Source organism: Panthera leo, chromosome D4 (assembly GCF_018350215.1).
Source record: "Panthera leo isolate Ple1 chromosome D4, P.leo_Ple1_pat1.1, whole genome shotgun sequence".
NCBI classification, from domain to species: domain Eukaryota; kingdom Metazoa; phylum Chordata; class Mammalia; order Carnivora; family Felidae; genus Panthera; species Panthera leo.
Window position 1 is genome coordinate 26,739,573 of NC_056691.1, and position 24,621 is coordinate 26,764,193.

The following is a 24,621-nucleotide window of genomic DNA, read 5'->3' on the forward strand; positions in this document are numbered from 1 at the left end:
ACGGATAAAGGGCAATCTCCCTAGCATATAAAAGAACTCTTAAAAACTAAGAAAGGAAACACCAAGAATCTGACGGAAAAATGAATTTTAAAAAAGGGAACCAAGGAAGCACAGGATACTAAAACAAGAGTATGTGGTCGGAGGGATCCTTCAAGAACAGGAGGTAATAGATGTGAAGGGTGACAGGGTCAGGAAAGCCACCAGTAGACAGGGTGTCCAATGGATGCTAAAGCCACACCATTTCAAAGCATCCCCCTCGAGTGACAAAGGGAAGATGGACCTTCGCGATGTCAAGACCTGGCAGGCAGTGCTGTCACTAAACCAGTATGTGCCTCCCGGTGTGAAACAAGAAGGGCACATACAGCTACAAGATGTCCAACCAGAATCCAATCACAAGCCAATGGACAAATCCAGAATCTGATACATCCCACTGCCCTGCATCCTTTAAAAATTCAAAATAATAACACAAAGTGCCACTATAAAAAGCTGCTTGGAAGTACTGTGCAGACAGTGAGGCCTTTTGACTGTTGCTACAGAGTGATCAAGTGGTGACCTAGCCATTCTGTCAGGAAACCCCTAGAAGTCACGAAGACAAATGCTCCAGCTGATACCCGAGGGCTTCAGCCCCCTGAACACGCAGATTTTCTGAAAGGTCTTCATCTTGGGCTTCTCTGCCATCCCCTCCCTCCACTGCACGATGTTTAAAGGCTTCTGAAGAAAAGAAAGTCTCCTTCAAATGATGGATTACTTACAACAGTAATGTTGGGACGCATTTAGTCACTGCCAAAGTGAAGGACCACAAGGGGAAATGCAAGGCGAAACTCCCCACCCCCGCCTCCACTACACTTCTTACCATTCAGATTTCTGTCATTCCCTGCAAGGGCTGCCTGCTTGTCTGTTTCCGATTCTGCCTCATTTTCGTCCATATTGTAGTCCTCCTCTCCTCCCAGCTTCTGCTGGTTTCTCCCTGCAAACAAGCACAGGCACAGGGCACACAACCCACATCATTTCTCTCTCGAGGCCACAGGGGCACCCGAGCCCAGGACTGGGGTTTTCCGGGTCACAGCTTAATGATCCAGTCTTTCTGTGACCTCTCAGGAGGCAGGGGGGACTTGTGTGCCTGCTGCCCGAACAAACAGCAGGTGTGAAGTCTCTACTTATGTTCTGTCTAATTAAACTCTGAGTCCATATAAACCATAGCCCTCAACACAGGTCAATACTCAGGGCTGGAACTGAGGAACCTAATGAATTAAACCCATATTCCAGTTTTCTGAAGAAACAATCCACTCAAAGTTAAAGGAAGGCACCACTGTTGCTGGAAACAACAGGTTTCTAGTTAATGACGGCACCTCCACAGAAGGGCTGGTGATTCTGACAGAAGGAAATAGAGCAGCTACTGGGAGTCGAAGGATGGCTTTTTCCATCCTGCCTACACAATTCAACTATTCATCACTAAAGTCAGCACCGCAGAGAACAACCAGAAAAGATCAGGACGAAATGTGTTCAAGAGACACATTCATAGGGTTTCACATGAATGTCTCATACACACATATTGGTAGACTTCACTCTGGTATGTTTCCCTGTGCTCACTGCCTGACATGGAAGTGAAGCACATGCCTTTGGCCCTTGCCACTTTCTTGTAAATCAGGTCACTACAAATGCCCCAGGATGACGTGTATCCTGCAGGCCCTGCGGGACCTCGAACCAATCTTCAGCTGTTATGCTCCACGGCCAGTCTGAAACCTGAGTGCCACTGGGTCGGCTCCCTGACTTTCCTTTTCTTTTTAATTCTTCAACTGCACCCTCGTGAGAGCACATTCCTCAGAAAGAGAAACTTGAATACAAATTAGATCGATAGAACATCAAGGTAATTTTCACAAACAAGCACATTCCCCACTCCTGTTAGTGGGTCATCCCACTGACAGGTATCTTCTCTTCCTAAGTGTTCCTGGCCCGGCCAGGAGTGAAGTCTTCCACACCTTTTAGGGACCCAAGTACACCCCAGGATACTGTGCTGATCTCCATTTCCCACACTTTCGTGAGCCTTTAAAGAAAAGTCAACCAAACCAGAGAGGGAGGAGTCACGTGTCACTTTGCTGCAATGCTCACATCGGCACAAAACCCCCTCTACCCAGTCATCCCTCCCTCCATTCCCAGGGCACCGGTGGCAACACCACACCACATGAGGCTGCGGAAGACGCAGGCCAGGCGTGTGGTCCAGCGTGGGCTACGTTCACAAGACACCTAGCACCCACGTCAGGCCTTCCACTGAGACGCCCCCCGCCCCCCACCGACTCCCTGTGAACCTGCAACTGGTGCGAGCACACAGCTCTTCCCTCCCGCTTCCCACTCAGTAAGACACCCAAGGAATGAGACCAGCAGATGGCAAACTGCTGTTCGGGAAGCTTCCTAGGGGCCCCTCCAGTGTCAGGGGATGGCTGGAGGAAAGGAGTCTGCGGACGCCCACAGAGCAGCTCACACACCTTCCTCGTCAGCGTCCTGCTCCTCCTCCTGCCCGTCGGGGACGACCAGCTGGTCCCGCTCTAGGTCCTCAGTGTCCTGGTTCTCTGGGCTCTCCAGCAAGGCTGCTGGTGCCCGTGGGGTGTGGCCCACCGCCTCCGCTTCCCCAGTGCCTCTTCCACCCGCAGGCCTGTCTTCATCGGCCGCCTGCTCTGGGCCCGGCGGTGCCGGCGGCAGCCCCGGCCCGTCCCTCTGAAGAGCCTCCTCACCGACGGCCTGAATCTCGTTGGTCTCCTCTGTGCACAGAACACCGTTCACTGCAACCTCACCAGCATTTACTTTCATTGGAACAAAAACACAACCCCTCATACCACTCAGTTTCTGGAGCCTTCCCAGGGGCTGTGGCTAGGGGAGCAACTGGGTAATTTACTCTGTGACTCCGTAAAGACTCCAGGTGCCACTCAACCTGCAGCTCATCTTCAGACCCATGAGGAAGAGAGAAGTGCTTCAGGGAAAAAATTTGGACTCAGTTATCCTGATTACAGGGACAACCAACAAGCTGAGGTTATCTGATGGCAATAACGGAGACAAGTACTTGGGAGTGGGCTGTGCCGGCCGCCACGGAGTCATTCCACAGGGACACAGCAGCCCCTGGTTCCCAGTGACAGCTGCCCAGAACTCAGCCATCTCCCTGTAATCCCACAGTCCCGCTGATGTCCTCAATAAAGCACGGCCTGGGCCTCTCTTTACACAGCTGCCAAAGAACAGGGCACTTGGTTTACAGGGACGAGAGGTAAGAGAGGGAGGGGCCAATTTCAGGTGCCCACAGAGACCGTCACCTTCCTCCTGCAGCCCAAACCCAGCTCACCAACTGCCTCCAGCAGGGACACTCTGTCCTGAGGCCCCGTGCACAAATATTGGACACGAGCTGTCATCACATGGCTTTGCAGAGGGCTTCCGTGTATAATTACCAAGCTTCACTCACCTTTCTCACCTCGTCTCCTCAAATCCACAGCCACCTCAGAACTGGGGGCTGGTGTCTGGGGCTCGCCATCACTGGGCACGTTTCCTTTCACTGGTGGCACCTCTGCCTGGGGCAGGTCGACTTCCTGTGGCCTGGGCTGAGGCTCGTCAGGGGCTCGGAGCTGAAACAGGAGCACAGGACGGCCAGGGGGCTCCATGACCTTAACCTCACAACAATCCCAAGCAAGGAGTGGATGTCCTTCTGACAGTCAACACACTGAAACCTTGAGAAATGCTATGATATACACCGATCGTGCTCTACCAGCTGGCATAAATCCAAGCTCTGAGGTTAAGACCTCCCAGAAAGTATTTTCAATACTGTATTAACAAGTAGGCAGAAGATCAACAAGGACAAGGAAGACCCGAACACTATAAACCAACCACACCAGGCTGACTTCTATAGAACACTGGCCTGACAAGAGCAAATCACATTCTTCAAATGCACATGGAACATTCTCAGGGAGAAACATACTTAGGCAACGAAACAATCCTCAACAAATTTGAAATGATCGGAGAACATGCTTTGTATGATGTCAATCACAATGGAATGCAATTATCAACGACAATAAAATTAGAGAAATTCACAAATATGTAGAAATGAGACAACACACTCCCGAATAACCAGTGGATCAAAGAAAAAACAATAAATGCAAATAAGAGAGAAAAATGAAAACAAATACATAACATACCACACTTAAGGGACGCTGCTAAAGCAGTGCTTGGAGGGAAATTTACAGGCCTATATTAAGGAAAAAAAATAGAAAGATCTCAAAACAGTAATCTAATCTTCCACCTTAAAATACTGGAAAAAGAAGAGCAAACTAAACCTAAAACAAGGAAGGGCATAATAAAGGTCAGAGCAGGAATTAAGAAATATAGAATAGAAAAACGACAGAAAACATGCATGAAATCAAAGTTAATTCTTTGAAAAGAACAAAATTGACAAGCCTTTAGCTAGATTAAACAAGAAAAAGAGAAAACTCAAATTACTAAAATCAAAAATAAAATAAATGCAAATAAAATATTAGACCTTACACAAAAATATTAGAAAAGAATACTGTGAACAACTGCATGTCAACTTTGAGGACTTAGATGACATCAGACAAGTTCCTAGAACAATACAAACTACCGAAACTGACTCAAGAAGTAGGAAATGTGCGTGGACTTACAAGACATTGAATTAGTAATTTTAAAATGTCCTCCAAAGAAAAGCCCAAGCCCAGATGACTTCACTAGTGAATTCTAGCAAACATTTAAAGTATCAATACCAGCTCTTCACAAACTCCTCCAAAAAATAAGAGAAAGGAATACTCCCCAACTCATTCTATGAAACAAATATTACCTGATACCAAAACCAAAGACAAGAAAACTACAGACCAATATCTCTTAAGAATACAGACACCAAAATCCTTAACAAAATACTGGCAAAATCAAATCTAGCAACATATAAAAGGATTATATACCATGACCAAGTGGGATAAATCCCATGAATGTAAGGTTAAACATACAAAAATCATTCAGTGTAATATATCAACATAAAGGACAAAAGAACACAAGATCATCTTAATAGATGCAAAAAAAAAAAAATTGACAAAAATCCAATGCCTCTTCTGGATAAAAACACTCAACAAATTAAGAACAGAAGGGAACTTATTCAGCTTGATAAAGTCCATCTATGAAAACACACAGCTAACATCAGACTTAATGATAAAAACCAAATGCTTTCTCTCCATGATCAAGAACAGGGATATCTGCCCTTCCACCTCTGTTTAGCACTGCCCTAGCCAGGGCAACTAGGCAATAAAAAGAAATAAAAGGCATCCAGACTGGGAAGGAAAATGTACAACTATCTCTCTTTTTTGGTGACATAATATTGTACACAGAAAATCCAAAGGAATCACACACCAACAAATAATATTAGAATAAAGAAGTTCAGCAAGGCTGCAATACGATATATATATATCAATATAGAACAGTGAATTGTATTCCTATACACTAGCAATGAGTAAGACAATAAAATTTAAACGATTCTATTTATGATAGCATAAAAGATACAAATAAACTGAACAAAAAAAAGTGCAAGACTTCTGTAAACTACAAAACATTGTTTGAAAGAGATTTTTACACTTGATCTTAGCCAAAAGGTTGAGAAGCAATGTTTGAAAGAGATTTTTAAAGGACTTAATTAAATGGAAAGACATCCCACATTCATAGAACAAAAGATGTCCTATGTTGTTAAGATGGCAATACTTCCAAGCTGATCTACAGAGTCACTGTAATCTCAGTCAAAATTTCATCCAACTTTGTTGAAGAAATTGACAAGCAGATCCTAAAATTCATATGGAAAGTCAACCAACAAAGAGGAGTCAAAATAGTCTTTAAAAAGAACAATGTTGGATGATTCATCACTTCCTGACTTCAAAGCTTACTGCAAAGCTACAATAATCATGGTGGTATGATATTGACATAGGGGACAAACAGACCAATGGAACAGAACTGAGAGTCCACAAATAAACCCTCATATTTACAGTAAATTGATTCTCAACAAAGGTGCCATGGCAATTCAGTGGAAGAAAGAATTGTTTTTTCAAAAAAGGTGCCAAGAGACAACTGGATATTGACACGCAAAAGAATAAATTTGGACCCCTACCTCACACCATATACATAAAATTAACTCAAAATGGATCACAGGACTAAATGTAGGAGCTAAGAACTATAAAACTCTTAGAAGAAATTATAAATCTTCATGACCTTGGGATAGGAAGCAACAGAATAACAAACTGGACTTCGTCAAAACAAAAAACTTTTATATTTCAATGAACATCATGAAGAAAGTGAAAAAATAACTCATAATGGGAAAAAATATTTGCAAGTCATATAGCTGATATCTCTCTATATATACATATATATGTGTGTGTGCATATATATATATACACATATATATATATATGCATACGTGTGTGTATGTATATACATACATAAAGAACTCCTACAACTCAATTATAAAATAACTCAATCAGAGGCATCTGGATGGCTCAGTCAGTTGAGCATCCGACTTCAGCTCATGTCATGATCTCACGGTGAGTTCGAGTCCCACATTGGGCTAGCTGCTGTCAGCACAGAGCCCACTTCAGATCCTCTGTTCCCCTCTCTCCCTGCCTCTCTCCTGCTTGGTGTGTGTCTGTCTCTCTCTCAATAATAATAATAATAATAATAATAATAATAATAATAAAACATTAAAAAAACCTCAATTAAAAAATGGGCAAAGGATCTGAATAGACATTTCTCCAAGAAAGATATACAAATGGCCAATAAAACACAAGAAAAGATGTTCAATGTTAGTTATTATGTAAATGCAAATACAAACCACAATGAGATAGGACTCCACACCCGCAGGGATGGCTATAATGACAACAACAGATAATAACCAGAGTTGGCAAGGATGTGGAGAAATCGGAACCCTCAAATTGCTGGTGAAAATGTAAAAGAGTGTGATTGTTTTTTGAAAACAGTCTGGCAGTTTCTCATTAAACACTGAGTTACCATATGACCCAGCAATTCCACTCCTGGGTATATACCTAAGAGAAATGAAAACTTAGGTCCACACAAAAATGTCTACATGAATGTTCACAGCAGCATTATTCATAATAAGCCAAAAACTAGAAATAACCCAAATCCCCATCAATTGACAAATGAATCAATAAAGTGTGGTGCACACACACGATATTATTCAGCCATAAACAGGAATGAAGTATTCATACATACAAACACATGGACGAACCTTGAAAGCATTATGCTAAGTGAAAGGATGTAGACACAAATGGCCACATATATGATTCTACTGACATGAAATGTCCAGATAAGGCAAATCTATAGAAACAGAAAGTAGATTAATGGTTTTCTAGGGATGAGATGGGAAAGCTAACAATTATGGGTTTATTTGGGGGTAATGAAAATGTTCTAAAATTTACTGTAATGGTTGCACAACTTTTGAATATACTAAAAACCAATGAATTGTGACTGTTACATGGGTGAATGTATGGAATGAAAATTACCTCTCAATAAAACGGTTATAGTTGAAACTAACAAACAAAGATTTCCTGAAGGCTTCGAGCAGCAGCTTCGTGGGCCAAACTTCACGCACCCTGCCAACATGGGCTCCGGGCCCCCCTACTGACCAGCTGGTGCAGGGGCCACAGTATTTAACCATCTCCATGAGCCTCAGGGCCTTCAAAACAGAACAACAGCAACTCTCTCCCAGGGTGGCTGTGGAGTCACCCTGGTAAAGTCACCCTGGTAAAGCCCTGAGCACGGGGTCGGGTCAGAGCCCGGCATACCCGGTCAGAGTCCCAGCGTCCAGAGACAAGGCTGGTATGTCTCAGGGAACCAAACCTACCAGGGACGGCAGAGGTAAGAGCAAATCAGACAGCAGATAAGGGAAGTGAATGTCTGAACTGAGGGGAGGAAAGCCTTCTGGAAATTCTGGACAGAACAAAACGAGGATTACCTGCTGGCCTTGGTCCTTTTTTTCATTCAGGTCCCTGGAAGCGACAGCTTCATTTCCCTTTTTGGTGACTTCTTCTATTCGCTCCTCACACTGCTCCTTCACCTCTTTCATCTGATTGATGCACTGGCTCCTTTGGTGAAAGAAAGCAAAAAAAAAAGACAAATATTTAGGGATGTGTCTATACACCAAGTGTTTCCTGCCACGACCATGGAATCCACTGTGTCAGTAAGAGACAGAGCTCATCGTTTTCCTGCTTCCAGCTCTGTATCTCAAGAGCATACGTAAGGCAGGGCAACATGTGTGTTTCACTTATTAAGTGGCAAGAAAACTAGTTGACTGAAACTCACTAAAAATTTGTCACACTGTTCTAAAACAAGTGAATTTTATTGGTTAGAAAAAAAAGTATTTTAAAAAATACAATCTGTGTTGTGGCGCCTGGGTGGCTCAGCTGGTTGAGTGTCTGACTCTTGATTTCAGTTCAGGTCATGATCCCAGGGTTGTGGAATCAAGTCCTACATTGGGCTCCATGTTGAGTGTGGGGCCTACTTGGGATATTCTCATTCTCTCTCTCTCTCTCTCTCTGCCCCTCTCCCTGACTCATGCTTTCTCTAAAATAAGTTAAAATTAAAAATATATATACAACCTGAGATATAGTAAGAAATACATACATTTGGTCTTGTCCCCAGCTATTAGCTCAGAGCACCTAAAAGTCCTTAATTTCCTGAGTAATAGGAGAGTCTTCTGTTAGTCAAAGGGAGTCTCTCTGGACCAGACCTCAGATTATGCTAATTCGCTGGCTCATGAAGCCTTAGGATGGGGGCTGGTGGCCAGAGGAAACAATCCCATGATTATAGGGTTGGACTTTCAGCCCCACCCCCATCCTCCAGGGAATGGGGAAAGTGGAGATGGAGTTCAACCATGCGACCAATGATTTAATCAATTGTGCCTGTGTAATAAAACCTCCAATAAAATCTCTGGGTGATGAGGCTTGGCAAGCTTCCCAGCTGGTGAACATACCAATGTACTAGAAAGGTAGCACCGAATTCCACTAGGAAAGGAGCTGTCTCCCCCACAAATGCCCTAAAACCAAGTCTCTACCATATAACTTGTTCCTGAGTTACATCCTTTATAATAAAACTGCAGTTGTACGTATAGCACGTGCTTGAGGAGTTCTGTGAATCATTCTAGAGAATTATCAACCCCAAGCAGTACAGGAAGCAGAGTTCAGGTGGCCTGGGGACACCCAGAACTTGTGGGTGTCATGTGAAGAGGGGAGAGTCTTGGGACCAAAGCCCGTTGTAACCTGTGGGGTCTGTGCTAACTCTGGACAGTGTCAAAATCCAACTGGACTTCCGCTTCCGGAAAGATGGAATAGATGTATTTTTCCCTAGTCCTCCCATTAAGCACAACTAAAAACCCTGGGCATTGTATTTAAAACAAACATAAGAGGACTGAACAGTAGAGAGAAGAAGGCAGACCGGCCAGGGACCTCGGATCCACAGAACACCATGGTGGTGTCACTGGAGAGCACGTGGGAAGCCCGTGTTTCCACCCACACCTGACAGGAACGCATCCTCTCCCCATGGGGTGATGTCAGAGGGTGTCCGTGAAGAGTCCAAGCCTTCTTGTGTGAGTCCCAGGCAGCAGGAAGAAACGAAGAGGAAAGGGAAAGGAGAGGAGGGTGTGGTGGACTGTCCTCATCTTCAGAAGCCTTCCTACAGTCCCACGCTACCACTACCTTTCCCCACTGGCCAGAATGTAGTCACTGGGCCATACTTAACTGAAAGGAGGGTTAGGAATGCAGAATTACATTGGGGGATAAAAAGTAACAGATTTAGAGAAGCAATGGCCAGTCTTTTCCATAGGCAGTTTCAAAAATATTTTGAGCCACAAAATATTAATGATTGCATACAGTCCCAAGTTGAGAACATATTCAATTATATACTATTATATTAACTTAAAAGGGTTAGAATTGGAGACACCGTCATGAATTCATGCTTGGTTTAATGTGAATACAGCTGGAAACATACAGAAACATTTATCAATGTCTGCATATAACCCAGGTTAGTACACACACACACAGGTCTCTCTACTCTGTAGCTGATAGGGCCCAGAAACACTACCACCCCAGCAGCAACAAACACACCCAGTCCCCAGATCTTGGCTTCTTAGCACCACTCTCCAACTAAAAAGCAACCAGGAGCTCCTCAGAGACATGGTTGATTGGGTGATTCTAGGATACACAGAAGATGAGTCTGGAGCGTCTTCTGGTGCCAGAATGTCACGGAGTGCTCAAAAAGGGGGCGGGGCACACTGCTGGGAGTATGATCAAAACTGGAACAATGTGAGCAAAAAATAAATAAAATAGTAGTGGATTATAACCCAAGGTATAAAATAGATATTCCTAAATCCACGCTGATATAAATAATCAGATATGTAAAAAGAAGGGCCAGATCTCCTGTGCAGGAAAATTTCAAATAGCTTATGTAGACATCCTGCCCTTAGGGGAAATGGAGCGTAACACCCCAATCTTCAAGTGTAGGCTACGCACACTGACTTCCTAAGACGGCAGCACAGAGGGCGAAGTAACAGTAAGTTTACGGTGAAGAAGCCTGATAGACCCCACCTCAGTAAGGTAAAGATTAACAAGAGTGACAAGCCCTATGGACAGTAAGTCCCCTTGATACCAGGCTGATGGAAGCAGCACTTTACTTCGGTGGCCTTCCCCTGGAAATGTGTTGCCCCAGTTTAACCATGAGAAAAACACCAGATAAAGCCCAACTGGAAATTGTTCTACAAAATACCTGACCAGTATTCCTATCAATATTATAAAAAGTAAGTCTGAGAAACTGTCATAGGCAAGAGGACTCTAAGGAAACATGGTGAATAAATGTTAATGGGGGATCCTGGAAAAGAAAAAGCACATCAGGGATAAACTGAGGAAACGCGGATGAAGTATGAACCTTAGTTAATAATAATGTATCCACACTGGCTAATTAATTGTGACAAGTACACCACATCCATGTAGGAGTGTTAACAATACAGAAAATGGCTCTGCGGTTTACAGGAACTCTCTGTGGCAACGATGTAAGCCTAAAACTGTTCCAAAATTGAAGATTTATTTTTAAAAAATAAAAATAAAAATGAACTGAGCTGGAGGACACCCACCCAGCTGGTGTCAAAGAGCTGTTGTTGGAACATATAATCTAATTCAGACTGAGCCCCTATTTAGCTAAGATATTCTGAAGCATCACAGTTAGCTTTCTGCATAGGATTTATTTTCAGAGTATCTTGTGTGTCAGGGTTGAAAAGTGATGGGAGAATTACCCACTTGTACAAATAAGGAAGCTGGGAGGTGATCTGAAAGTCTGACACTGACCAGAGCCAGAGGACAGAAAGTGACAAGACTGAACCCAGGAGGGACTTGGGGTTTCCTGGCTCTGTGCCAGACCTCTATGACACGGCCACCTCTTCTGAGTCACAGGCCTTTCGGAGCCAGGTATGGGTGCACTTAGCCTGGAACTCCTGTAATGTGCCCTTCAGTTCAAAGGACTGAGTGGCTCTCAATGACCCACAGGGAAAGAAGGGCATCAATGAAAGCCAGACTTCCTGACCTTGGACAGCTTACAGAACAAGAGAAGGCTTGTTGAAAAATTCATTTAAATAAAATTCTTACAAACACACGAGTCCCCGGTGATAGACCAGTAGCTTCAACACAGAGAACAAAAAGAGATATCTCTGTCCTCAAAGTACTAACCATTCCAATTCACTGTTATCAGACGATATCCCAGAAGCAAGTGAACAGGTGCACAGCCATTCCTGAGCCTTTAAAGTCCTACCAATGGGAAACAATGTACTGTTTTCACCTGCTCTCAGCCCTGCCAAAATCAAGTACAAAGAGCCTCTCTCTCTCCCAGCCTTGTGGATGAAGGTCAGCTTTCCACATTCCAGCTCAACAGCATTAAGGGAACAACCTCAGAATGAAGCTCCAATTCTAAGTCGCAGGTCATGTGGACTGTGATAGTGTTACTTCCTGAAGGCCTCGGGTAAGCTTGCTCTTCCACGCATGTGGTGAACATTCAGTCATTAACTAGAGCTAAAAGGAGAGACACACAGGACTCGACCACCAGTGATTATTGTAATGGGTGGAGTCGCTGTAAATGGAATGTACACGGTACAGGGATCTATCAAGGCGGGTCACCCGATCATCCAGGGCACTGATCATCGACTGGTGCTGTTGCATTCCAGCAGTAGCTTTTGCGAACCATTTCCTCATGGTGTGGAGATGAGACGACAAGCAGTTCATGTGAGAAAGCAACCCTAAGTGCTCTGGGGAGAGAGCCTGCAAAGCAGTGTGTGGATCAATACAGTGATCGCTTAGTGATGTCTGCCACAGGTGCAGGCGTGAGAAGTGGGGATGCGGGCCGCCTCTGATCCTAAAGAAAGAATATTAACTTGTGCATCAGGAACCCTGGCCTTGCTGTCGGCTTTTTCACTGCCAGGACTGCCTTCTATAAAAGGTTTAGGCCAGACAGGGTGTCTTCACAGGGGGTGAAGGTATGCTTCAGGTGTCCCACAAACTGAATGCACAACTTTGAATATATGGCTCACAAGGTGCCCGTAACTTTTTATCAGATTCTCAGAATGGGTCTGTATTTCAAAGAAATTAAGAATAACTCATTCTAGCTTCCAGCATTCCACAAACGTCATCCCCACGAAACCTGCTGTATCTGGGACAAGCCTCTGGGCACAACCACTGCAATATACGAGGTCAGCTAGAAAGAGCTGCGATCTAGCTTCCGACCTCCTAAGAGAAAAAGAGTGAGGCCAGCACGCACAGCCATTGTGCTCACTGTCTGCTCCTCCATGAGGAGCAGAGCTGCCCTCCCCGTTCCCCGGGCCTGGCTGATTTCTGATTTCCGGCTGGGCCAACCTCATCTGGGTCAACATTTATCAAGTGAGGCCATTAATGGCTTATCCTATTTCAATCAATGGATGGAAAATGTGCATTAGGGTATCTTTTAAGGATGAATAATAAGACTGGGGCAGTCTTCACTTCTGTCTGAATGCATCTTGTTGATTACTAGCCTAACTCAGGGTTTCTCTGCTGAGCACTACTAGTGTTTATGGCCAGAAAAAAGATGCTGTTGTGGGGCCCACCCTGTGCATCATAGGATGCTCAGCATCAGGTCCTTGGACATTGCCAAAGGTCTCCTGGGAGCAGAATTGCCATCCAAAATCAAGAACCACTGGCCTAGCTGAGTAAGTTTTCATATGTGTATTTTTTAATGTGTATTTATTTTCAGAGAGGGAGAAAGAGAGAGAGAGAGAGAGAGAGAGAGAGAGAGAAAGAGAATCTCAAGCAGGCTTTGCACCGTCAGCACAAAGCCCAATTCAGGGCTCAATCCCATGAACCATGAGATTGTGACCTGAGCTGAAATCGAGAGTCGGATGCTTAACTGACTGAGACACCCAGGCAACCCATATGCATATTTTCGAATTATGTTTCCTTTGTATTGACTGTTGGTGCAGGTCCTCTGAGTATTTACGTAGTTGGGGCTTCCTGGTTTTAGTTGTATTTGGTTTTAAAGCAATCAGGAAAAAATTGCTTTGTGGGGGGACAATCTTTTGGAAGGACTTCAGAATCCTAACGAGGGCAGGGTGTGAGGAACCTTATTCAGAAGGCAACTTGGCAATTTACAAAACACTAAACCTACAGGTGAGTCCTTTTTAGAAGGAAATAATCCAAAATAATAATTTTTTAAAGTTATACGTATTGATGTCAAGCTTGTTATAACAACCAAAACTTAGAAGTAACCTAAATATCCAAACAGGCAAATCGTGAATTAAATTTGGTGCCCCCACATCGTAGAATATTAACCAGCCATTTTTAACAATACAACATTTTGGAGCAGTACAGACTTTTATTTATACCTAATGCAAGTAAGTGGAAAAAATGATTTTAAAATGCTACTGGTGACTACAATTACGTGAAAAATTTGTATGACCTCGAACACGGACTAGGGAGAAGTCAGCAAATGGAAGAGAGGATCAGGCTCCTAAGTGGCTGGTTGCCTGTGAATCCCAGACCCCCTGTACTGGAATTATTCTGCCTTTATGGGGAAAAAATACACAGACTACAACTTACTCTCCAGTCTCTAAGTTGGTTTATACTATCCTACTATGGGGTCTAGCTAACTTTCTAGAAGTTCATCATTTTGTTGTGATCATAAAAATACTCTGAGAAGTAAAAGTGTAGGGTTTTTGTACGCAATGGAAGTCATCTGCTTAAAACAGACTGTTGTAACTGGAGACGGGACAGACAGCATGGGGGCTGTGGTGACTAATACCATACTGTATGCCTGGAACTTGCCGAGAGTGAAGACTGTAAGTGTTCTCACCACACACACACACACACAGAGAAGGATTAGGAATCGTTAACTAGCTTGATTTGGGACATCATTTCACAAGGTACAGGCATATCAAAATATCACACTTTATTCCTTACATTCACATAATGATCGTTAATCATACTTCAGTAAAGCTGAAAAATAAAAGTACTCCATTGTCACTGCAGAAATTCAGAAAGACACTAAAATCTCACAGAAACAGAACGTCCACAATGCTGACACCCAGAAACAAATCACTGATATTATGCCAAAGTGCCATTCAGTCTAGGAGATGGACTTGGGACACATCTGAGCACTTCAGGAAAATGTTTTTAAAGGCTTTCGATTATTAACTTAACCACCAGTACGCCTGCACTTTAAAACTTAATGTAACTTTACAAAGTATGTTGATAAGGGGGTGCCTGGGTGGCTCAGTCGGTTAAGCCAACTCCTGGTTTCCGCTCAGGTCATGAGCTCACAGTTTGTGGGTTCACTCCCCGGGCCTCCTCAGGATTCTCTCTCTCCCTCTCTCTCTGCCCCTCCCCCACCCATGATTTCTTTCTCTCTCTCTCCCCCAAAATAAACAAACATTCAGGGCGCCTGGGTGGCTCAGTCAGTTGAGCGTCTGACTCCAGTTCAGGCCAGGATCTTGCAGTTTGTGAGTTAGAGCCCCGCGTTGGGCTCTGTGCTGACAGCTCGGAGCCTGGAGCCTGGAGCCTGCTTCAGGTTCTGAGTCCCCCTCTCTCTGCCCCTCTCCTGCTCATGCTCTCTCTCTGTTTCCCAAAAATAAATAAATGTTAAAAAATTTTTTAAATAAATAAACATTAAAAAAAATTTGTTATAAAAAAAGAAGTGTGTTGACAAAGTCATTTCTTTCTAAGGAGCACCGCCCTCTTGTTTACTTTGTATTATGAGCCACCGGCTTTTCCACAGCTTTCTGAGGCACTGCTCACGCTTAAGTAATAAAGCACATTGTTCTAAAGGACTCCCCTGGAAGGACTGGACCTCCCGCAGAGCCTGTGTGCTCCATGACGGGAAGGGGGAGCCCAGCTTATGCCCAGCGCCCGCCCCCTTGCTCAGAACACATCAGCCCCCGAGGGGTACACACTAGATGTAGAGACGCACTTACAGGTCGTAGGAGAACTTCCTCTCCAGGTTGGTCTGGTTCCTCTGAAACTGGAGAACACCCTGCTGCAGCCTGCCATAATTCTTCTGCAGGGCCTTTAACTGGTCTGAGCCAAGAGGAGGACCCAGAATTGCGCAGGTCACAGGCACAGCCATCGCGACAACAGCAGACACATCAGAACGCAGTGGGCGGTGGCACACAGGAGAGTAAGGAGGGAAGGAGAGAGGGTTCAGAACATTCCAGAACCATGGAGGAGCCCTGGAAATCAGCAACCCGACCCAAATCTGCACCTAGGTTCTTTTCCAAACCTCTCACTTAAATCTTCCTGACCTCTGGCCCTTCAAAAGCGTCAGGGGGTTCTATTCACTTGTTTCTTTTTTAGACATCCTACGAGCTGTCCCACAAGGTGACACATGCCACTGTGTCCCCTGGCCTGCAGCAGACTCATCCAGCCTGTGAAACACTGATTTGGACATCTGCTCAGAGAAGCAGTCTCTCACGGAGGACCCCAACCTCAGCCACCAGGCTCCCTGCCAGCGGCCCCTCCTGCGACTCACCCACACCAGCAATTTCCTGAGGCCTGTGTTCCTTTAACCACCCAAACCCCGTCTGGGAAACAGCAGCTTTCCTTGAGGAAATGCACCAGCCCATCCCTGCTGCCCTGACCTTGGGCTCCTAAAAGCCTTGCAGAAAAAGCAGCAGCTGACAAAGGGCCAGGCTGAGCAGGAAAGAGAAGCTGCCACGAAGGTGACAGCAGAGTGGCCAGATGGCCACCACCGGGGTCCGGGACACGGCCCTGGACACACACCCGCATCCTGGAAGTCTGTCCTCATAACCCCGTATCTACAGGGCTCTCCGGGGGGGAAATAAATAAAAGCGAAGGATTCCACGAAATGCCGAAACACACAGCAACGACGATCCATCTCACAAGCATTGCTAGGACATCTTCTAAGAGTTCAAACTGCAGGGTTTGTAGAACCACCCAGCAGATGGCTGAGGCAGGGGACTGACCACAAATGGTTAGGGGGGCACCTCCTGGAGGGACAGGGCCTGGTCTCAACTGTAGTGGTCCAGGGGACGCAAAGAACCCTACAAAAGGGTACACTTTATTGAGTAAATCACACCTCAGGAAACCTCACTTAAGAAAAAAATTCCCATAATCAAACCAAGTATGGGGCAAGGGAACAATGCTTGGCAAAAAGAGGAATAAAAATACTGACATCCATAGCATGGATGAATCTCAAAAGGCCAGACAAGACAAGGAAACTCTGCAAAGGCCCCGGCAGTCAAGTAACCCACTCAACTCCACGTGACCTTGCGTCTCTCCTACTCAGATCCTTAGAAGCAGAGCCGGAACTAGAATTCTAGACCAGCCCTGTCCAACAGAACTACGATGCAAGCCACGTCAGTAAACCACAGTTTTAAGAACTAAACCAGATGTAGCATTAACTTTAATAAACCACCTGATCTAACCCAACAGCGATGCAACATTATCATGCCAACACAGAATGAATATAAAGAATTATGAATATTTTATATTCTCTCCTTCACGCTGTCTTTGAAATCTGGTGTGGACAATTACAGCACGTCCCCATGCAGACGTTAAATGTGCACTGGGAATTCATGATCTGAAGTGAGCTTTCACAGAATCTACCCTTGAAAAGTAGACTGATATATACCCAAGCTGCCCCCCAAACATTTAACGTTCCCAATAACGGAGTCAAGTTTCAGTTTTAAACTTAAATTACTGAAAATTAACAAAAATGTAAACTTCTGTCCTTCCCATGAGCCACATTTGAGGTGTCCATTGGCCACACGGCTCGTGGCCACCACTCTGGATACTGTGGCTCCAGATGAACCTTCCCGAGCAGAGGCGGAACTGAGGCTCGGGCGGCTGGGAGTAGTTTCCTACCCACGGCAAAGGCCGGCCCTCGCGGGACCCAGTGCTCTGTGATTTTCCCCAGGCTTGTCTTGTGGCCATGTGGGCTGTGGGCCCCCAGTCCCAGCGGAAGGGGGAGCCAAGCACAGAGGGGCTCACCCCACTACTACCCACACCGCTGCTTCCTAGGGCCTGACAGAACACCGGCCTTGACTGCCAAGCTGAATCAGGGCAGCAAAGAAATGGAATCGGGCTGCATCATTTTTACAATTTTCATAAAGAAACTCTGAATTGGAGGTGGCCCCATTAAAAGAAATCCTATATATACCATATATATTATACATATCACATGCCATATATATCACATATGTATGAAAGGTGATCTGTTCTATATACTTCTTAACCTATCAAAAGGTGACAATCTGAATTCTTGTGTACATAACATGATAGGAATAGACAGGATTCAGTAGGCAGAAAGGAAAAAGTTAGGATGTGAGGCCCCTGGGTGGGGAAAAACACATAGTTTGGAACAATGCTGGGAGGGTCTGACCACAGCAAACCCCCTCGGGCGTCAGGTTCCCCTTAAGAATGTAACAGACACCACCTACTCCCCCTCAGGTTCCCTCAGGAATTGACGAAAGACCTAACTGAAAACAAGTAGACCTTAAAATGTATGACCCACAAGGAACGGTCCTCACGATGAGAATGAGCCAATCGGGAATGGACGGCCACAGATACCACCCCCCCAACACGATGGAAACGAGCCAATCAGGAATGGACAACCCAGCACCGAGAGCTACCCGGTCAGTAAGGGTAGGACCTGAGAAGGAATAACGGGGAAGGGATGGGGCGGTGTGACCAGAACCTTATGAAACAAGGACCCTCGCCTACAGTCTTCAAGCATTCACTTTCGAATGTCCTCTCTCTGTAAAGAGAGCTTTCATACTATTCTTCCTTTCTGATCTTACACTTTAACAAACTTTGCCCACTGCTCATTTTGTGTCCACCTCCTCATTCTTCGAAGTGGGGAGACAAAGAACCCTGGGTATTGAGGTAAAAAAAATTCTTACAACAATAACACCTTGTAATGCGTTCAACAATGTTTTTAAAAAGAAAAGCTCTTGGGGCGCCTGGGTGGCTCAGTCGGTTAAGCATCCGACTTCAGCTCAGGTCACGATCTCACGGTCCGTGAGTTCGAGCCCCGCGTTGGGCTCTGGGCTGACAGCCCGGAGCCTGGAGCCTGCTTCTGGTTCTGTGTCTCCCTCTCTCTCTGCCCCTCCCCCATTCATGCTCTGTCTCTCTCTGTCTCAAAAATAAATAAAATAAACATTAAAAAAAAAAGAAAAGCTCTTTAAGGAACTGTAGTTTAGCAAAAAGAATATACCAAAGATTACTCAATTTGGGGCACCAGGGTGGCTCAGTCAGTTAAGCATCTGACTTTGGCTCAGGTCATGATCTTACAGTCCATGAGTTTGAACCCTGCACTGGGCTCTCTGCTGTCAGCTCAGAGCCTGCTTTGGATCCTCTGTCCTCCCTCTCATTCTGCCCCTCCCCCCTGCCCCCTCTCAAAAATAAACATTTAAATAAACAAACAACAACAACAAAAAAACAGATTACTTGATCACTTGTGATCCTACCCATTAGATTAGAATGGGAGTCGCCACAAAGGGACAAGAGGAAAGATGGGCTTTTCCTAAAAGATCTAATGTCTGGTATAAAGAAGGGGATTAGAACTCACCTTGCAGGGTTCTGATGAGCTTCTCACCTGTGGTGATATTATTCACTAAAACCGCCTGCAAGGAAGATAAACACAATATGAAACACCCACAACCTAACAACTTAGAAGAGCCTTGATAAGATGTTCCTACTGGACAAAAGGGGGCAGTGCCCCCCACATCCCCCACCTCCCAGCAGCTGTTGGGAAGGATCTGGCACAGCCCTCTGGCTGGGCACTCGGACGGTGCTGCAGCCAGAAAAGGAGCTCACACGTTGGGAGGTTTGCTTTCTGAACAACAGCCTGTAACCAGAGCAAGGGGTAAACGGATCCTCCAGCTACACCTGGGCCCCACAACGTGCTCCCCTCCATAAACTTCGGACTCTCTCTGGGGAGCCCAGGTGCAGACACAAGTCAGACCACAGTCGGCAGAGGAGAAGAAGGGCTCCCTACACCCGAGGTGGGGGGTGGGCGGACAGAGGGTTCACAGGGCTTACACCAAACTAGGGAGGCTGAAAACAGGAGGAAGTAACAACACAGGACTAAGGAGAACAGTGAAAACCAAGGAAAAAGTGAGGGAAGGAGTGTGGAGTATAACGTAACAAGCAGCCCGTGACTGAGAGCGGCTGACTGCTTTCACCAGCCGCCCTTCTGAGCTCTCCCCGTCTGCTCACTCGCTTGCTCTCCACGCCAGGTTCAAGAGGTAGCCCGCAGAGTATCCCGTTTTAAAGGACAGGAAACTGAGGCACAGACTGCTTAAGAGCCTCAAGGCCATGAGGCTTTCTTCACAGCAAACATGCAAAGCCTAACCCTGAGCCCCGGCAGGCCTGATCCAGAAAGCAAGCTGGTGGTCACTACTTGTCAAATTGGGATCTAAACCCCCAGCAGGATACCAGGCTTGTGGGCTGTGCCCAGTGCTAAAAGCAACCGAAAACCTGAAGAAGAGGGGACTAAAATATTAAATGGTAGAGCACCTTACACAGGTAGGTGTTGTTTTGCACACACACAGAGCTGTGCATCAGACAGTCATGTGAACATTTCCTGCCTCGTTACAATCAACGAAGTCTGCAAACTCCCACACGCACACCGGACAGGCTGGAGAGACGTGTGTCTGCCCCGTTCCCGCTCACTGGTGGACAATGACAACCAGGCCACCCGCTGCTTCTAGCTTCCTCCCGGACCTCTGTCCAGCCCCTACTCTTCCTTTGGCTTGTACAGGGCTTTCTGGAGTACAGGGGTGTGCTCCCAGAAACGAAATGTGGCCAAACCAATCGTGTTTATTTTGGGAGCTCTGAGGCCACAGAACATTTCCTGGCACAACAGGAAGGAAGTCACAGTGATGGTATCCGGACAATTAATCTCTCTGGGAGAGATCATCCAGAGAGGTGTTTGTAGATATTCTGGCGGGTGGGGGAGAGAAGAGAGCCTTGAGTGGCAAGTTGGCCGGCAGAGAAGGGGGGGGGAGGGAGGGGGCGGCTCTCACAGCAGGGAGTCAGATTTGCACAGCTCAGTTAAGGCTTTCCCAAGTTTGGCTGCAGGCATGAACGATGACCACAGGATTGCTGCTGCAGTCCCACTTCTAAATCTACAGCCGAAAGAACTTAAAGCAGAATCTTGAAGAGTTATCTCCACCCCCGTGTTCACGGCAGCGCTATTTACAACCGCTAAGAGCTAGAAGCAAGCCACCCTCAACAGACGACTGGATACAGAAAATGTGGCATCTACATCCAAGGGAATATCATGCAGCCTTGAAAAAAAAAGCACTGTCATATGCTGTCGCAACATGGGAGAACCTGGAGGACATCATGCAAAGCAAAATCAGCCAGCCGCCAAAGGACATATATGGTTGCATTCCATTCATGTGCTGTGTCCAGGGCGGTAACAGAAACAGAAAGAAGAAAGATGGTCTCCCTGGGGCTGGCAGAGGGGAGGGGCATTAGCAATTAATGGGTCCAGAGTCCCTGTGCTGCAAGGTGAGGGTGAGAGTTCAGCTGCACAACAGTGGAAATGTACAATTGAACATCCCCCCTGGCACATGCATGGAAACCACCTTCACTCCCAACAGCAGGGCTGACACAAAACAAAGAAAGAGGAGCGCTTGGGTGGCTCAGTCGATTGAGCATTCGACTTCAGCTCAGGTCATGATCTCACAGTTCGTGAATTAGAGCCCCACGTCGAGCTCTGTGCTGACAGCTCAGAGCCTGGAGCCTGCTTCGGATTCTGTGTCTCCCTCTCTCTCTGCCCCTCCCTGCTCGCTTGCTGTCTTGCTCTCTCTCAAAAATAAACATTAAAAAAAAAAACAGAGAAAGAAAAGGGGCACTTAAGAGACTGCACTCTGATGATCTTCAAAAGCAGATTTCTCCTGGCTAAACCATTTCTATAAAAATTATGGCATTTTCACTCCCTCCTTCTCCACTTGCTCTCCTTGGACCCACTCCAAGAAATCCACAGTGGAGTCTGCAACTACCTGAGGGGTGAGGAAAGTTTAGGAACTGCTGTGGTCAAAGTACCTGAGATCTCCGCGTCTCATGTGACTCCACTCTTCCAAAGAAAATACATTTTAGTTCTCTTCCCCCGCCTGCTTAGTGATGCATGGAAAAGTACAGTCTCTGCTGAAGTAAATGAGCAAAGAGCCATAAAACGCCATCAAGATATTTTATGTGCAGTTTTATATTTATTGAAAATCTCCTTAAATCATTTTCAGGAAACCATGAAAATGCTTCTAGCTTTTTGGAGATTCAACATGAAGAAAAAAATCTGCATTAAACAATATTATTTTTAAATGAATTACATATGCTACTCCAAACAATCCAACTGTTTTTCCCATTTTGGTACTGACTGGCTTCCTGCAGAGAGAGAGAGAGAGAGAGAGAGAGAGAGAGAGAGAGAGTGTGTGGGTGGGTGTGTGTGTGTGTGTGTGTGTGTGTGTGTGTGTGTGTGGACTGTCCCCTGGGACACTCAGCAGCAGGCGAGGAGGCAGGAAGTGCCACCAGAGTGTAACTGGAAACTGAACTCAGAAGGCCTTCAGATGAATCACTCACGTACAAATTAATCATAACCATTCTATTCTGGGAAATGAGTACACGTGATTAAATTATTTCTACATTAGATTCCTAAAAAAAAAGCTCAACATTTCATAGTAAATTTTCAAAGTAGTAATTTGACAATAAATTCTATTACTCTAAAAGCTCTGTAAGACATAAATAACTTTTAAAAATCATAACTTTGGGAAAGCTCGCTGCAAGTATGATGCGGATCATGTAATAAATGAGAAAAGGTGACCTCTGCTGCATTTGTTTGGCTCATTAAAATAATCTGCTTTGAGCAGCACCTGGGTGGCTCAGTCAGTTGAGCCACCGACCCTTGATTTGGGCTCAGGTCATGGCCCCAGGGTCTTGGGTTTGAGCCCCGCACCGGGCTGGGCATGAAGCCCTGCTTGGGATTCTCTCTCTCTCCCTCCCTCTGCCCCTCCCTTGCTCTCTCTCTCTCTCTCTCTCTCGAATAAAATTTCTTATTCTTATTAAAAATAATAAAAATTTTTAAAAAGAAAGAAAGGAGGGAGGGCAGAGAGTGAGTCCAACGGCAAAGAAGCACCAATTACTTATTTATGGTGCTCGGCTAAGATTACACACTCACAGCAGCACCACTCACATCACCAGCAACCCCAACCACCTCACATCACGGCCCCTGTGGGCCACATACTGGGGGAGGCAGTCCTCTGGGAGGCACGCTGTCCTCCGGCCCAGGGGCCACGTGAAGAATTCCAGAACTCAGCACACCTGCCCAGCGTGTGCAGATGTCCAGCACGAGCGTGGGCCCGGAGGCACGAAGGTGGGCCTTCCACACTGCCACCCGGCTCCCCAGACAGGCCTTCTGCAGAAGTCAGAGGGAAGGGGATGCAGGCACATGTGACACAGCAGAGAGGGGCTAAGTCCCAGTGAAAAAGAAGACGGTCCTCAGAAAGGCTAGGTCTAAGCATAGACCCAGGACACCAGAAAGTATAGGAACCTGCAGCTGGACCTTATTCAAGGTCCAGCAGACGGCAGGGGCACAGGAGTGAGCGTCCGTGCGTGGGTGCGGAGATGGGAACAGACTGAGGCGGAGAGTATCAGACGTTCCGCTGAGGGAAATGAAGCCGACACAAAAGGACAAACACCACACGATCCCACTTATGAGATGTGCAGGGCAGTCAGACTCCGAGACAGGAGGTAAAACCACCACTGCCAGGACTCGGTGGGGTGGGGGGATGGGTGTTAGTGCTTAATGGGGACAGAGCTTCACCGGGGAAGATGAGGGCGCTCTGGAGGCGGCTGGTGTGACGGGTGCACGGCAATGTGAGCGTAATTAACGCCACTGCACTGTGCATTTAAGTATGGTTAAAACGGTCATTTTATATCATGCACATTTTAGCACAATAAAAAACAACAGCAAAACCCCAGAAAGAGCATGAGGCAGGGAACGAGCGTGCAAGGGCGTGGATGCCAGAGAGCAGGAGTGGGCAGGGGGTGAACAGGAGACCGGGGGTGAGCGCGTGTGCTCCGGGGGTCAGAGTCAGCAGAGCGAGCAGGAGGACCCGGTCAGCGGGGGCCGCCGGGAAGGCAGAAGGTGGGTGGGCAGGAGAATGGGCTCAAGCCACGGAGTTGTGAGAGAAGGTCGTGGGGGGATTAAGCAAAACTCTATGTGAAGCTTGGAAAAAAGAAACACACCCATCAGGGAAAACATCCAGTTATGCGCAGGGCACGGCTGCCGTCTACACCCAGAATGGCCATCTGTCTTCTGTCCTCGGTCGTGAAGAAAGAACAACATCCCCCACCCCAGCTGGCTGGGGGGACAGGGCTGAGCCTAGGATAACCCAGGCAGGTCACCAGGTGTCCCCGGCTCTGCAGAGAAAGGCCCACTTTCCACTGTGGTGACAAGCACAACGTGCAGGGGGGGGGGGGGGGCTTTGGACAGACTCTGGCCCACACCCACCCCCAGGAAGGGGCACACTGCTGCAGAGAGGGAGGAGGGGAGGAGGGGAGGAGGGGAGGAGGGGAGGAGGGGAGGAGGGGAGGAGGGGAGGAGGGGAGGAGGGGAGGAGGAAGGGATGGGGCCAATGGAGGAGACTGCCCCCCCCCCCGCCCCCCCGTAGCACCTGCCACAACTGTCTTTTAGGTCAAACCCACGCAGGGACCTACTTAATCAGGGTCAAAGAGAACTCCCAGGAGGACCTGAACAGGACACGCCCTGGGAACTCCAGAAGGTTCCTTGATGTTTCTCCAGCAATTGACTGAGGCTAAGTCCACAAACCTGCATCCTTCTGTCAGCAACTGCCTGCTGCCAGAGACTCTGGGTCCCTTCCCCCTAGAGCTGCTCCCTTTCATCTTGCATTCCTCATACCCAGCCCTCAGCTCTTCCTGCTCCTTTCCCGACAGCAGCCGGGAAGTCCTGCCCGGGTAGAAGAGCATACCACAGGGGGGTGCGGGTGGAGGGCAGGGCCTGAGATCAACATCTCTGTGTTCAGAGGAGGACAAACACTCGAGG

At 46.5% G+C, this 24,621-nt stretch overlaps 1 protein-coding gene across 3 annotated transcripts in view; it reads right to left on the bottom strand.

The window, feature by feature from the left end:
- Positions 1–24,621, bottom strand: part of GOLM1 (golgi membrane protein 1) — a 57,365-nt gene that overhangs the window by 7,990 nt on the left and 24,754 nt on the right. For all 3 annotated transcript variants that reach the window (XM_042913104.1, XM_042913102.1, XM_042913103.1), the window contains exons 4-9: positions 19,123–19,177; positions 15,509–15,611; positions 7,991–8,120; positions 3,446–3,605; positions 2,484–2,756; positions 854–967 (exon numbers count right to left, since the gene is read on the bottom strand). In XM_042913104.1, coding sequence (XP_042769038.1) covers positions 854–967; positions 2,484–2,756; positions 3,446–3,605; positions 7,991–8,120; positions 15,509–15,611; positions 19,123–19,177 — 835 coding nt within the window. The remainder of the gene's footprint in view (positions 1–853; positions 968–2,483; positions 2,757–3,445; positions 3,606–7,990; positions 8,121–15,508; positions 15,612–19,122; positions 19,178–24,621) is intronic.